Source organism: Polyergus mexicanus, unplaced genomic scaffold (assembly GCF_030449975.1).
Source record: "Polyergus mexicanus isolate NDT 795.1 unplaced genomic scaffold, iyPolMexi1.0 SCAF_26, whole genome shotgun sequence".
Classification (NCBI taxonomy): domain Eukaryota; kingdom Metazoa; phylum Arthropoda; class Insecta; order Hymenoptera; family Formicidae; genus Polyergus; species Polyergus mexicanus.
Window position 1 is genome coordinate 3,799,543 of NW_027223346.1, and position 16,968 is coordinate 3,816,510.

The 16,968-nt window shown below is 36.2% G+C and overlaps 1 protein-coding gene across 4 annotated transcripts in view; it reads right to left on the reverse strand.

Moving 5' to 3' along the window:
• The window catches only part of Rbp6 (RNA-binding protein 6), a 420,916-nt gene that overhangs the window by 100,389 nt on the left and 303,559 nt on the right, over nucleotides 1-16,968 (reverse strand). For all 4 annotated transcript variants that reach the window (XM_070314118.1, XM_070314115.1, XM_070314116.1 and 1 more), the window contains one exon: nucleotides 13,774-13,822. In XM_070314118.1, coding sequence (XP_070170219.1) covers nucleotides 13,774-13,822 — 49 coding nt within the window. The remainder of the gene's footprint in view (nucleotides 1-13,773; nucleotides 13,823-16,968) is intronic.

Consider the following 16,968-nt stretch of genomic DNA (forward strand, 5'->3'; position numbering starts at 1 on the left):
GTCGTTAATTATGACCGGGAATCGATACAGGTGGCAGAACAAACGTGAATAATAAATCACCCGCAAATCCGGCTTAATCGTACGCGACGTATGGCAATTCGATAATAAATGGAAATAGCACGCGTAGTTGTGGGCGTTCAACGCTCCGACCTTCTATTGCAAAATATCAAGTATCGTGAAAATCCAATCTCGCGAGGATGCAGTCCTATAAGCTGGAAATGATTGAACAGCGGTCGTATATTGCTTTCATTTCGAGCGAGAACACAGACGTCACAGACAGTTAGGCATTGCTCCAAACTATTCGCGAAATTCGTCGTAACGAAACGATGATGTGAAATGATGACGAAAGATGATGAACATCCTGTGAGACGAAAAGAAAAACCAGGATGCATTGTTAGTCGCGCATCTTTATCAACGAATTCTTAAATATATCCGAAATCAATATTTCTCCTCATTTGAACAATACTTGATTTAAATATCTTGATAATGCATAAATCATCTCTTTTTTTTTTTATCTTTGATATAAAATCTATAAAAATCTGTCATTCCTTTTCATAAAAGTTGCAAAAACTAAAAATCGGTTTTGTCGAAAAATCCGGTGTTTTCACGCCCGATTCAGTGGACCAATAATAGATCTACTTTGAACAATAGATAAATTCCGTCAGTTGATCGGTATACACAGCGTGCCGGAAATTGTTCCGCTGGATTCGCGAGTTAAACGAATTACGTTGGAATAACTAACACGTCGAAAAGAGCCGGTAATTATTTCAGCGGAAGAACCAATCGGACGAAAAGCGAGATAAATCACGTGGCGTCGCGAGCTAAAGGGCTCGATGCGCAACGACAAAAAGAACGCGCGCGTGCATAGATGACGAGAGGGTGGACGAGTTCCGCTTGTTTACTCCCCTCACACCCTACCCCACCCCACACTCCCTCCCATCCTCCGTCCCTCACCGTCATTCCTTTTCATTCGCGCTGCCGTGGTCGCTTCGATATCCCAACGACGGATGACTCTGCCCTTTCCGCGCTTGACACAGATGCGCGACCGACACACTTTTAATTCTCTTTTAATCCCCCGGTTATTGCTACTCCCCTTTCCCGGCGCGCCACGCCGGCGGCTACCCCCGCCATTCATCTTCCCTGTATTTCGAACACTCGACTCGTGTATGACTCCGCGAGGGATGAATAATGGCCGGCGCGCTAGAGCACCGGCACATAATAGAGTCATCGGTTGCCATCGATTGCTACAGGTGCTCGCTCCTCTGTTCTCTTATTCATAATACCCAGTAACGAGTATTGTTCCGGCTCGTGTCACGTATTACGCGAAGGTATTCAAGTTTTCAACCCAAATACTGAAACGCAGATGCTGGAAGCTAAACTGAGAATAATGACGGTTGTTACTACGCATAGAGGACCTGTAATGGTATTTTAGTTACATATTAGTCATTGAAAATTAGAGGATTGAACGAGGATTCGGAAAAGCCAATAAGATATCTTAATTAAGTTAATTTTTTTGTACACATTTCTTTGTAAACAATAATTGCAATTCTCTTAATATTAAAATATTTTCTTAATACATATATAAAATATTGTTAGTTTCAAACTATTTTTATAAATTACGATTTACAAGGTCTACTGGAAAATTGTAAAAATTTAAAAATTTAATACCGGATATATATAATATATTCTAACAGAAATGGTAAAAATAAATTCAATAATAATGTATGAAATTTATTGCAATGATAAAAATTTATCGTAAAAATGATATTTGTAGATTTTCACGAAATTTATGATATACGATATTTTACACATGTCAGTCATCTGACAAAATTATAAAAAAATTTATTATTTCCCTCTTGTAAAAAGAATCGATTTCAAATTCACTGAAAAATGTATAGTGAAAAATGCACAACTTCTGAGTCACTGCGTCTAATTATGAACTTGCATTACGACTTTTTCCGCTCAACGATATTAAACGCGTTGCATTTGGCGTGCAATCCATCCTCAGAGCAGCTAGCAAGAATTAGGACGTAGAGTGATTCACAGATTTGACAGAACGAGGCGTTTAAATGTGAAATACGATCGGTCAAGTACGCCAATAATATCAGGACACTAGATAGAATATGCGAGAGAGTTCATAAATTCGCCTGCCACTTCATCCGGATGTTCTGATAACAATCTGTGAAAACGATAACGTGAAAAAAAAAAGAGAGGGAGAGATATCGGACAAGGCCAAGAGGCTTGTTTGATTTTTGTACATAAAATTTTCAATTTTTATCCTTGTACCATCTTTAGCGAACTGATCGTTATATTTGTTATTTTGCTCTTCTCGAGCAAATAATATTTTGTCGAGTGCATCGGTGATGTTATTTAAATTTATGGAACGCGTTTTAGTATACGATGGATAAACCACTCGCGTCACTGCAAATTCTATATATAGAAGAATAATACGACGATTTTCTTCAGCTTAAGATGGATAGATATTTCAAATATCGCGCCTTTAGTTTTTCTTAAAATTCCCGTTTTTCCATGTTAATTTTTTCAAGTCTAATAATTCTTCATTGCAAATACTTTTTGAAGTTTCTTTTGATTTAAACGATTACACTCGAAACAATGCATCAAAAATTTGGATAGAAAAAGCAATTAAATAACAAAAGACGAAAAAGCTTTTAAATCAACTATAATAGAACTCTTTTAAAAGGTACAATAATATATATACAATACTTCATTGTACGCTTAAAGATACTATTCATTGATTGAATAAAAATATTTCTCTAAAGAACACCAAAATCTGTATTTATTATAAACATCGTAATTAATTCGATAATTATACATCGGACTTGTATAACTTTTCGCTAAATGTGGGAAACTATTTTCTTCTTCATCGATCACTCGCGGATCATCAGAGATTTATTCCGCGAGCCGCGTGTATTACTTACGTCTCTTGAATTAGCTATTGGAGAAACGTTAGGGTGGAGAAGAGGAAGGAGGATGCAAACGCGAACGACATTCCCGATAACGACGCCTCTGTCGACGGCGCGGAAATCCCGATGTAGCTGCGCCGGAAGCGCACTCGCGCTCTCGCAACCGCGGTGTCCCGGAGATTAATGAATATTCATTGTTTCGTAACTCAAACTTGACGAGAGACGCATCCAGCGGCAACCCGGATCTGGAATGCGATGTTTGTACGACATTTCTCTCTCTCTCTCTCCCTTTATTTCTTTCCCGCAAATTACTAGAAACTATTCAAATCAAGAGATTGTTAAGAGAATAACATTTTTATATTTTCTTTTGTTAAAAATATTTATTATATAATAACTTCTCAAATGTTGAAGTTAAGAAAAATTACTTTGTAATCACGCAAATATTTAAAATATATCGTATGTTCGTATATTAAAGAGACAAGCATATAGTTATAGACATCGATAAATCATTTTGCTTTGTTATTCTTCAAAAAGTGAATTGCAGCAATCTGCAACGGTGCAACGTTTGAAATTAATATTACAAAAGAGCATGTGCGTAGAGCGAGTTACTTTAAAGTTACAAAGGGTAACCTGACAACTCCCCTCCTCTTATTACAAGCGCATTTCTATCCACTTTGATAATATGTACAACCGCGTTTCGCCCGTCGATCATTCTCCTTCCGTTCGAGCGCTCGCTTCGTGCAAGCCATGTCAGGGAGTTACAGCTCGAAATTCATGCATCTGGAACGAACGCGCCTCGAGGGTGTACAAGGTTGCAAGAGAAGAGAGAGAGAGAGAGAGAGAGAAAAGAGAGACGCGGGTGATGCGGAACGATAGCGTCGACATCGACGACGACGACGACGACTCGAAAGAGAGCCACTTACGTTTGAATTTTAAATTCTTCCCTACGAACGAAAGATTCTCCGATGACGGAGAATTAGAGACGGAAGTGCACGGGGTTGAGAAGATAGGAACACCCTAAGCGAGAAAGATTAAACTCGTCAAAGTACGAATGAGTCGAAAGGGTCAAGTTGTCTCTGATAAGATCAGCATTTTGCAGACATAAATAAATAAAAAAAGAAAAAAAGAGAAAGGAAAATATAAAAGAAAACGAAGAGCGAAGAAGGAGTGATGAGGAAGGCACGAGACACTTTGAGTATTTTCATGCTTGAATGACGAACCGCTCTACTCATCCTTCTCCTTCTCTCGTAGCTGCGGGATATCGCAATTTTCCGTCCCGAAAGATGAATTTACCTTCTTCTTAACGCGCAATTACCATTCGCATTCTTATCTTTACGAAGTTTTGCGCGATAAACAGTCTTGTCTTGACGAATGGTTTGTGTATGAAGGACCTTTCGTTGGAATTGCCTCAAACTTGGTGATGTTGTTCTTTGACAAATGTCGAGGCGGAGAATTCGGACAAATTAAACTTTAGAGATGTAGACAGACAACAGCATCTTGTTTATTTTCACCCAAAAGTGAACTTTATTTCAACAGAATTTTAATTAAAAATTTATTTATCAAGCAATATTCTCTCAACGTTGAAATGATTTTTTTTAGATATATTATGAGGTACCTTTTCGTTCTATCTTTCTCTACTATCAGGATCCTCTTTCCTCTTTTCAGCTTCAGTAGCGCATCGGCGGAGGTCGATTCTCGATTCAAAACGGATCCATAAAATCGCAAGGCCCAGTTCAATCGCTCGCAGAAGCTGGATCTGTACGTAGGAAAGAAAGTAGAAGGAAAACGCCGACAGAATGGCGGCAAACGAGCGCGGGACAAAAAGCGCTTCCTTGCCCATGGAATCCAGGATTATCCGCGAGACGAAGCAGATTCGATAATAAGTATGCGCCTATATAAGACCCATTGTGTACCGCGTTCGAAATCGACTCTATACATTGCATAGAAGAAAACATAAGGGAGAAAATAAAAGAAGAAGGAAAAGCGCTGAATGCCGTATCGATACGTCCAATCGAGCGCGATATCGATTCATCTAAACGGGAGAGAGATTGATAAAAGTAAGTACAGAGAGAAAAATAAAAAATAGAATTATAAAAGATTCAGATAATTTTCAAAAATATCACCAGGATGAGTATTTGCAACACGATTAAAAAAACGATCAATATGTTTAATTAAAATTAAAATCTTAATTAAAATCTGTGCTGCGAAAAGTAATATCAATTCTTTATAATCATTAAATATTTCTTGTAATCTGGACACTATAAAAGATTATACATATGTATATCTGATTTCGCAAGGCAAAATATATATATCTTCTTAATCTTATCTTAATTTTATTTTGACATTAATAAGCTAATTATATGTAAGATGCAAATCATATACATATATTGTTTCGATTAAAAAGTCGCATCTCGAAAAGTTATATATAAAAAAAAAAAAAGATATTAAAAAAAAGCTTTTATCAAAATATATATTTTTTCTTTAATTGTTCCAAAATATATATATTCTGTGCCTTTAATATATTTCTTTTCAAATATGTTGCGAGTATCGTTTTATTTGTGACAGAAAAATTCCATTCACAAACGCGAAGGGAAGCTCGAAAATGCATCCAGGAATAAAAACTGGCAAACATGACGAAAACATGTCGAAATAGGTGAAAATTTCTTCGCGACTGTCAGCTCAGTCGAGATGCGGTTATTTAAGTTTAAGCGAAGTCTGAATGAAGGAAGAAGGAAAGACGTGGCGAAAGAGCACGGCCGAAAATTGAAGCGCGGTTAAGAACGAAAGCAAAGTACCGGGAGCAACGCGCGTGTTTCAATATTTTAGAGTCTCCGCCACCGCGTTGCAGCCGCGAAGGATTCTCCACTTGGAGTATAGCATCGTAATGCAAGTGACAATTGGAGCGTGTCGATACTGCCGCGCCCCGAGATTCCTATAATGGAATGGATAGAACGTATTCTCCCTATCCTACGGATTCCGGTTTCCTTTTATACCGAGATTTGCCCGGAGAACTTTACGCGCCGCGACGGAATCGTACCGGAAAATCGCTCGCCATCTCCTCGATAAGGATCAGCAACCGTGATCTTAACCCTTCCGCTACGTATAGCGGATGTTGTAGTCACCAACCGTCGAGAGCGTGTTCCTCTGACTGTAATGCGACTGGTTGAACAGTCTACGATGGTGAAGTGTTACGGAGGTCATATTACGCATATAAAAGAAAAAAGAAAAATTAGTTTAAAAATATATATTAAATGCTATATTCCTTTTATAATAATATACGGGGTGTAACAGAGCGGTATGAAAAAATAATTGTTTTTAGGAAAATTATTTACGATATATTTTTTAAAACAATTATTTGTTTTTCTGTACACAAAAGTATTACGGTAAGATTATCGAAAACTGAATATTTTACGAAATATTTTATTTTTTATATCAAAATATGTTAGATTAAAATATAAAATAACTCAAAAAGTGCTTAATGAAAAGATACTTTATTACAGTGTTTTGGGAAGTTCTCGAGGTAAGCTACAAGAATATGTAATGAAAAATAGGGGGTTCCATTTAGAAAATTCAAAGTGATTTTTATATGATCCTGACGGTGCTATTCAAAGTCATACTAATATTATGATATAATACGCCATTTAGAGCTCTACAACTTTTGCATGAAACATTTTTCACGAAAATGCGTGATTTCCTCAAAAAACTGCTGATACGGGCGCTCTGTTACACCCTGTATATATGCAATAATATATATCGATGTTGAAGGCAATAACATCAATGATAAAAAAAGGTGATAATAATAATTTATAAATAAATAATATATAGATAAGCATAAAAAACAAAAATATATTGACAATAAAAAAATAAAACTATTACTCCCCCTAATATATATATATATATATATATATTTTTTTTATTTATTTATTTATTTATTAAAATTATATATAAAAAATATATTTAAATACAACTGTAAAAAAATTTTTAAATATAAAATAATAATGTGGTAAATAATATAAGCAGATAGTATATTTCTGTATGACGCATATTAAAAAATAATGATAGTTATAAGCTTGCAGGGGTCAATAGAAGCGAAACACGCAACGAAATAAACAGAAAATACAGTTTTATAGGTAGCTGTAAAATTGCACAAGATAAAATATTTCTAAGCGCAATATAATAGTAGATTGTATAGTAATATTTTTCATACAAATATATAGAGAAAGATTATATATATATCACGCGATATACATCGGCAGTAGAAATAGAACGGAACGAGTCAGACGCGCGATACACCTTACACTTGACGATCATATCGTTTGCGGTAATCCCAGGATAAGAAAGAATTGATAAGACCGGATCGGCCAAAACCGATGGCACATTCAACCGTACTCGACGTTTTAACGCGCGCGCGCGTTTGTGATCCTTTACGTAATCTTTCCCCGAACCATTCATCGTTCAGAAGTTTTCAGGCCGCGCGGCTGGATGAGTTTTCCTCGAAAGAACTTTTCGAAATTCGCAACGACGCGCGAAACCTTCCGATATGCAAGCGAGGAAGATACCCGAACGCCATTGCTAGCCATTCCCAAAAGACGCCCGCCGTCGGAGTTTCTTCCCTCGACTAGAAGAAATTCCGCTCGAGAGGAAAAAAAATTCTCGTTGAGATATTTTCCGAAACAGTCGCGATATATCTCTTTGTTGAAAATTAAATATTAATTTCACTCACATCTCACTACGATTAAATAAAAATTATTAAGACAACAGATCTCATTAAAGAATTCCATAAACAATAAACTGTTCAATATGCAAATTATTAATATTAAAATTAATTCACGCTATATAATAAACGTACGCCATCTTTAATTGAATAATATTATTAATTTGCAAGAGAATTACGTTTATTGCGCTTTAAGAAAGCAACGATTAATAAAAGAGTCGCTTGTAAATTCCAAAGAATTTTATATCGAAGAATTAAATATATACACTAACGATTTCCTTAATCAATAACGGGAGAATATGCGAAATATCAATTAAATGTCAGATTGCAATAATACAAAGTTCGATTCTCGCTTCGTGTCAAATATTCATTACACGAGAATTATAATTTGGTACATCGAGAATTAGGCACGCGCGTTATTACGCGCGCGTTTTGCCCGTCTAATCGGAGAGCGACAGAACTTCCATGACGGAATCAATCCAGCTTTTCCGCACGAGCGATCGCTTCCGAAGACTCGTGAATGGCGCGCAGTGATCTTGCAAATTCCCCGTACGTATTCTGTGCGCTCTCCGCAAGCGGGAACGGAGCGCCATCAGAAACGATGGATGGGAAACTATCTCGGACCGGCGTGGAACTTTCCGGGGAGGCGCAGCAACTATTCGAAGCCGAATCGGAACGGGATTCATACACGCACGTGGAAGTTGGTCAGATTCGCCGCGCGCGTGTCATGCGAATCGCTTCGTGCCCCCGAAGAGAGAAACGCGCGAGATTCGCGCGCGCGAAGCAGAACACGAGAAAGAGATGGGGGAAAGAGAGAAGGGGGAGAACCTTACTGGCTGCAGTTCCGGGCGCCGTCTGATGCGCCGGATTACATCAAACTGGCATAACACACACATCCGCCTCGGCTAGCTGACTGGCGAACTTGCCGCTCTTGAGACTTCACCCAGAAATTCTCCTCGTTCGCTGGAGAGGAAACGTGGCTAAGGTAATTGCATCTATCCAAGCATGCCGTAGGAGACGGCAGATTGCGGACTTGGCCAACTTTGGACCACGTTGAACGCGAGATTCGTTCGTTGTTTCTCTCTCTTTCTTTATTTTCTTCATTTAGCAAAGATAATGCCAGTGTGTAATCAGGATTAATCACGATTCTTATGTTAATTCGATGGAAAATCAGAAATGGCTCTCGTTAGTCACACGATTGACGTGACATTGCTGATCGCGAGAGAAAAAGAATCTTGGCGGCTTTTAGCCCCATCGATAGAAAAAAAAGGTCTGCACAAAATTTGTACACATTTAATCTGTTTTTCTGGTTAATGAATGAAAATGTCACATGTATATTATTTTTAGGAAATTGTCATGTATTGAGATTGCGCTTTCTATTTGACAATAATCGGAGGTGTAAATCTCCTGTGAGTTAAAGTGAGTTATGGGATTAAGCGACGGATAAGTCGATGGGAATCGTATGATCAATCGACCGTTTCTCGACGGGAGGACAGTCTCTTTCTCAACATGTTCCAAGTCTTCCCTCTACTTCTACTTCGTGGAAGACATTCCGATTTCCATAAGCGACGTCCGTTTAGGAGACGTTTAAACGACGCCAGGCCAAACGCGGGTAATCCAGCGTCAAAGCGCACGCGAGCATACGATCCAATAAACGATCGACAGTGGAGCTGTCCCTTTGACGTGTGTTCATACATGGCTAGGCGGAGTCCTCCTTTTGGAGCACGGTCGTCGGGAAGACCGACTTGTCGTCGGACAAGTAAGAACACACAGGTCAGTGTATAACACATACGCGTCATAAAATATATACACACACACGCATTGCCACGTCGAACCGAAGAACGCACACGCTCTCGCCAAGAGCAATGTGGTCGCAACTTATGAGCAGCATTCCCGTCGTACATTCACCATCGTGCAACAGGAACGAGCTCAGGCCACGTGTACAAATACACGCGGTACGAGCTCTCATTCCTCCTTATCATCCCACACAAACATAGACTCTGCGCGGGGAGAGAAGCTCGAGGAGGGAAAATCCTTTGGCCAGCGAAGCTTGGATAATCGCGCTCCGAGCTATAGACGCCTCTTCTCTTCGACGCGGTAAGGACGCCGACAAGGAGGGAAAAGAGGATAGAAAGACGAGAGGGAGAAAATGGGGAAGAAGGGGGGAGGCAAAGCTCGCTTTGCTGCAATCGCAGTCTGCCCATCCACGTGGAAATCATAGCTCGCTGCGGGAGCCATCGGGATTCGAAATTGTCCGGAAACGTTTGCCGGGCTGTTCTCGGCGGAGTCTTCTTTCTTCCATCAATAGCGGGGAAGGATAGAAGGCGACAGCCAGTCGACTGCCTCCTCTTCGGGGATTTGGGTATAAAGAGACCTCCTAGAAGATTGTCCGAGGATCTCTTTATAATTCGATGGCAACGCTCGAGAAAACGTGTAATGTCAATCGAACGCAGATCGAAAGCGGACGTGTTTAAAAAAAGTGTTACAATGATGGAGGAAGAAATTTGAGATTGTATTGTATATACTATCAGAAAAAAATAGCATTAATATCGTTAAAAGTGCGTTTCTACGATTCAATCACAATTGATTCTGGAACTCAGAAAAATGCAAATAGCTACGTATAGATTTTTTAAAAAGACACAATAGTACACAAGACTTTTTAATAGAAGGTCCTTGAAAAATATTATATTAATTATTGAAATTATTGAATCAAGCTTGTTTAAATATCTATAGAGCTGTGATGCAATATTTAAGACAAAACGTGAAGAAGATATCGAAGAAATTTATCATGAAGAACACGAAGATAAATCAAAGAACAATTAGATAATAGCTTATCCTTTAATATAATCAAATCTGAAAAGATATAGCTGCGTGACGTTAAAAAAAAAATAAATTTGTTTACTTGAAAAATTAATACTTGAAAAATACATCTATGTATTACTTTCAATATATTAATCGTTTATAAAACGATCAGCGCGTAATTATGATTTTATGTAATTTTTTAAAACAAGGCTACGTAAACGTAATATCAGTAACAAAATTTATTATTCGAAATCGAATGGAAGACGTGGAAGGAAAGTATTTTCAAAATGTATTTTACAGAATATAAAGATTTATATATGTGTAAGTTCCCGATCGACGAACGCGTAGCCGGCCCGAACGAGAAATATCAAACGCGGCGTAATAAATATCCTCGTCGCTTCCGCGCGTACTTGGTCTGAAATTTCTCACGGTATGTCTACGGGAGGATTCGAGAATGATCCCGTTAGAGGTCAGACGTGTGTGAAGTTTGCATCTCAAGTGTTAGCATCTCACAAATAAACTTCATATTAATTAGCATCCAGCATAGTTCCATAGTTCTTGATAGGTTTTAACAATAGTTCCGTCTAATTTACTATTAAAATCGTATTTTTAAGAAATGAGATGCTAACTTCCGGTAACATCTGATAGCATCTCATCGTATTTCGAATATTTGATCATGGGGGAGTAGGATTCCGTGGAGTTTTACAGCCTAGACACATTCTGTCAATAGTTCTGACGATTAAATTCTGTAGAAAGTAATTTATCGTCACAAAACCCATCTAATCCGCGCTACTGGCACCTTACTTTCAAAAATCGGAAGTTTTATTAACAGTTCTATTTGCATCCCGAAGAGTTCTATCGATAAGTATTAAGGCCCGAAGCTGTAAAACCAAAAATGAAAAAGTTCTGGCCACTTTTAGTTATACGCTCTTAAAAAATATCTAAGACCCGAGGGGTTGATATTTTTTTCTAATTTTCGAAGTTCCAATGATAGTTCTATTTGCATCCCGAAGAGTTCTATCGATAAGTATTAAGGCCCGAAGCTGTAAAACCAAAAATAAAAAAGTTCTGGCCACTTTTAGTTATACGCTCTTAAAAAATTTAGCACCGGGCCCAAGTGGCCAGAACTTGTTCATTTTTGGTTTTACAGCTTCGGGCCTTAATACTTATCGATAGAACTCTTCGGGATGCAAATAGAACTGTTAATAAAACTTCCGATTTTTGAAAGTAAGGTGCCAGTAGCGCGGATTAGATGGGTTTTGTGACGATAAATTACTTTCTACAGAATTTAATCGTCAGAACTATTGACAGAATGTGTCTAGGCTGTAAAACTCCACGGAATCCTACTCCCCCATGATCAAATATTCGAAATACGATGAGATGCTATCAGATGTTACCGGAAGTTAGCATCTCATTTCTTAAAAATACGATTTTAATAGTAAATTAGACGGAACTATTGTTAAAACCTATCAAGAACTATGGAACTATGCTGGATGCTAGTTAATATGAAGTTTATTTGTGAGATGCTAACACTTGAGATGCAAACTTCACACACGTAGAGGTCAGGGACCCGGCGTGGAAGTGCCATATCGCGGAATATCTGCCGGCGAGCAACAGCAGTAGCAACAGCCGAGCGCGAGGTTTGAGGTTCGCAGACTCTCGTCGAGGACGGTATTGGATGTCATCACGAGAGAGATTACGGGCTTTGAAAGAGCCCTCTATCTCACTTCCATTCATCCTTCTTTCTCCATCCACCATCGTCATCCCGTGCGCGTCGCTATTTCAGTTACTCCCTACACCCCCCCCCCCCACCCTTCGTCATTCGTTGTACGATGTGCGACGCACATTCGAGACGTCTCTGTCCCTCTCCGATCCCTTCCAACAAGTCTCACGGGATGGAAGAAACCCCCCGTGGCACTGAAGGGAGAGCCGACTCTCATATCCCATTTGCCCCTATTTTTCATAAGCGATATTAGAATCTATCATCGAAGAGGCCTGGGCACAGGCGCTCGCCTTCGCTCTAGGATCGAGAGTTATAGAAAAGGTGGTAGGTACCGATAAAAAAGATAGAGGGACTCTCTCCCGATAATCGGAGGGGTGGGATACCGCGATCGCTGACGATTATCGACCCTATTGAAAGAGCGATGTGAATGGATCCAGCGAGAATCGCAAGGTGCCGGCTATGTGCTCCCGACGAACGGAGAGGAGCGGAAGAGAGGAAGGCTGAGGGAGTCGAGAGACCTGCCCTATATATCATCGCGCGATATTTCATTCATCGCGACCTCTCGATCTCCTCCGCCCTTCTCTCAGCTCAGTCGATTTTCAATTGGGCATGCGCTCCTCGCGCGATCTCAATAACATTTTCATCCCGTTCCTCCTTCTCGTCGTTATGGCTAGCAAAGTGCTGCTGGTAAAAATTTCTTAGTCTCGCACGCCTCGTCGAGGATCGAAGCAGTGGTATCAACGCAGAGTACTAATTCTACAATATATCGAGTTATAGCAAGAGAACATAAAAAATATAAAATAAAGATAGAGAAGACTGAGAAAATATATTTTCTACCGCAAGCATTTAAAATTCTTTGATACTATTACATTATCATGACAAAATGATTTTAATTGATTGGACGGACACTGGCACATTGTTAATAACTCGTAATATTTATCTTACAAATGATTAAAAATTAATCTCCTTGCAAAAAATGTTTTACATTTTTACATTTCTTATTGATTTATCTCACAAGAGTGTTCTATTATATATTATTATCAAGTTGCCAAAATACTCATTAATCAGACTCTGTATTTTCTATGCAAAGCATCAAAAGTAGAATTACAATAAGAAAGCCTAACAATAAGATACATCTATATCTAAGATACGTCTAACATCATTTCTTAAATAAAGAAAACATTTATAAATATTGTACAAAAATTCCCCAAAATCACATGATGTTTAATATTCTTAAATCTTCGAATGAAAACAGAATAATTTTTTTAATAATAATCTCTTTTTATCCTGTGCCAATTCCTTTGTACTTCGCGATAATTTCTCCCTCGTAATTATCAATTCGTGAGCCGTAAATTCACCAAATGCCGTAACGATTTGCGTACGCGGCATATTCCGAATTTTCTTTTATTTATCTTTCCTCGTATTTATCGCGGCTTTACCGTCATTACTAATTACAGTCTTTCAACTCGGGTCGTTAATTATCTCACCGGCGAACATTATTGACTCGTTAAATAGGATAGTTCGAATTTTCGGCGCGTTTATACGCAAAACAAAGTTGTAATAAGTCCTCCGCAATATTTTCAAAAGAATAAAATAATAAGTGTACTCACCTCTATGCCTATTAGTTTGCTTATCGAACATCAGCATAGCATCCTCGATCTGAAATATAAAAAGAACGACATCGTCATAAAAAGATTACTTCATTTCAATATAAACATATAATAATTTGAAACTTGATCTAATTAAGTTAATTAAAATAATTAAAATATTGTTTTTTTTTTGTTATTATTAAAATATACTTTTATTATTTTGTCGATATTATTCTTTAATTAAATTATTTTATCAATTCTTTTTAATTTGAATGTTGTTTACTATAGCGCCTCGCGCACACATACATTTACGTATGTGTAATATTTTCACCACGTAATTATTTTATTCTCGCTATTATATAATGATTCGTAAACATATTGGAGCAATTATTTATAATATTTAATATATATCGCGCTATTTGTTCATTTAAAATAGGAGATAGAAAAGAAATAAAAAAAAAAAAAAAAAGAAAATCTTAATATTTATTATATCGTGGCATTTACCATGTATGTAAATTATACCAATAATTATTTCTTTAACAATGCTTGTTGGCTTAAATATATTTCGCATCGCGCTTTAAATTTTTCACCGATATATAATTTATTACCATTAGGACATTTCTGAACTGAAAGAGAGGAGTAGGACATACGAATCGCCGAATCAAATAATTTAGACGATGAAAAGCCGTTGTATGTATCTCTCAATCCGTTTATTATCAATCAAAAATTAGAAGGCAAGGAGTATAGAATATTCAGCGAAAAATTATTTTCTAAAACATTACATATAAAGTAATATTTCGCGAAACGACAACAAATCGATTCTGATGTTTATTTACGCACGCGTCGCTGCGTATACAAGGTTGTTATCGTATAAAGTCCTTTATCATTCACGCAGCGAGACTCGAGTCGATAAGTAATGGCTTGTATTCTATCCCTGTGTGCTATATTACTTACTTAACGATCACCAGTTCATATAATTAATTACACAATTAAAAATTCGTAAACGTGTCGTATTAACAGAAACAAATACTTGTCACAATTAATTTAGTCGAAGTAGAAATCGAAACCATAAAGGACGCAAACATTTTGTTACGAAATAAATATATACATACATCCGATAAATTAGTTTCTCAACAATTCGTATATACATTTGCAATATCCAAATATATCTCGTCTCACAATTAATATTCAATCGAACGATCGAAATAATAACGAGCCCTTATGTATCAACCGTTTATTAATATTTATTAATATTGCGATACAATAAACAAAATATTCAGCATATTTATATTATATAATTATATAATTGTATTATATAAAATGCAATATTTTTTATGCGCTCTTATATGATTTATATTTTTATTAAAAAATATTTTGTAAAGACAAAGCATATATTGGCCGGTATTCGATATTCTCGGTATATTTTTTTTTTTGAAGCATATACTTATGTTGCATCATCAATTTTTCATTGATGAAACATTAGGACTTAACGTTGGTAGGAGGGCTCAGTACCTGGAGGGTTTATCCTGAAGGGAAGCTAAAAATACCCAAAACACAGTATTACCACGAATCGTAAATGGCTTATATGCGTTGAGTGGATATTAGTGCATCGATTTTCAATTCGCGAATGATTAGTCGTGCCTTCGCGTTATATCCCGATTTCAATATTGTCATCGAGGATCATATTTATTTCTGATCGTGGAATTCGAGAGTGCTGTCTAAAGTATCGCGCATTTAAGTGCGGGAGTGCCGTTCAAAGTGTCGCGCGTGTAAGTCAATAAATCCTGACGATCCTGACAATTTGAGAGGATGGGAAAGCCTAGGAAAGGCATCGAGGAAACTCTGAGGTATTTATTATTTATATATTACTTACTATAAATCGCGCGTGTGCATTAATTCGGTTTGTTTATTAAAATGATTTAAGCGAAATAGAATCAGAGAGAAAAACTTTTATATAAATCCTATAAAAGTTTCCATTAAAAAAAAAAAAAAAAAAAAAAAAAAAAAAAAAAAAAAAAAAAAAGTCTTAAGAATTTATAAAATTTTTCTATATCCAACTGTTTTTTATATCGTACATATATCGAATATAAAAATCGGTGCGTACTATAATATTTTTTTGAAACATTAATTATTTTGAGCTCTGTTATAATTTGGATTTTATATTTGTATGTTACAGAACAACATAGCTTTAATATCATCAACTCCGCTGTTGGGCATCGGTGTGGGTGAGTGATAAATTTTTTATTTTATTTTAAGGTAACTATTTTATAGAAGTTATAAATGTAGATTGTAAATAGTTACCTTAAAGTGGAGGAGCTAGAACAAATTAGATCGAATAACTTTTAAGAAATTCTTTGAATATGCATCTATCGTAAAAATAAATTGAAATATAAATTAAAGAAAAGGGGGATTATATACATATATAAAAGAAACATTTCCTTCAATTAGAAAATTTTATCTAATTTTATTTAATGAAAAACACACTAGTAATTTTATTAATTGTATGATAGTAACTTATTCTTATAACGCGCGCTGATCTTATCCTAATTTTTTATAGCCCATCCGTCTATGTTCTAGAACTTGTTTAGTAGAAACTATATTTTTAAACTTCGCTTTAACCGTTGTAAAGCCGAGCGATCAATCAATTGAATTACCTGTAACGTGATGATAAATAACGAATTAATTCTATTTTATTCAAAATAAAATTTTATTATAAATTATTATTAGAAATATTATATTATAAATGATTATAGTATTATAAATATTATAATATTATAACATTTTTTATTATAAATATATTATTATAAAAATTTCAATCAATCAATTTTTCGTGTTAATGGAGAAAATAGACGGCTAATATATCTCTATAGATAGAATCCAGCTACATAGCATATAAAATAATTTTTTTTTTTTCAATATAAAATCTTAAACACTTCACATCTCCCTTTTTTTTGCGAATTAAAAAAGTAAAGCTTTCAAACAAAATTTTCCTCGAAATAATTCTATTCATCTAATTCAGTCATGATATTGTACAATTAATTCGTATAGTGTATAATCATCGTATATTCATCATATATTCAATGTGGTTGTACTATAAATAAATAAATTATTAACTGTATATGTAATTAAAATTAATTATGGAGATATAATATGTGATCATTGTATAATATAATTGCGCGCACATCATAAATTATTAACAATACTTCAATTAACAGT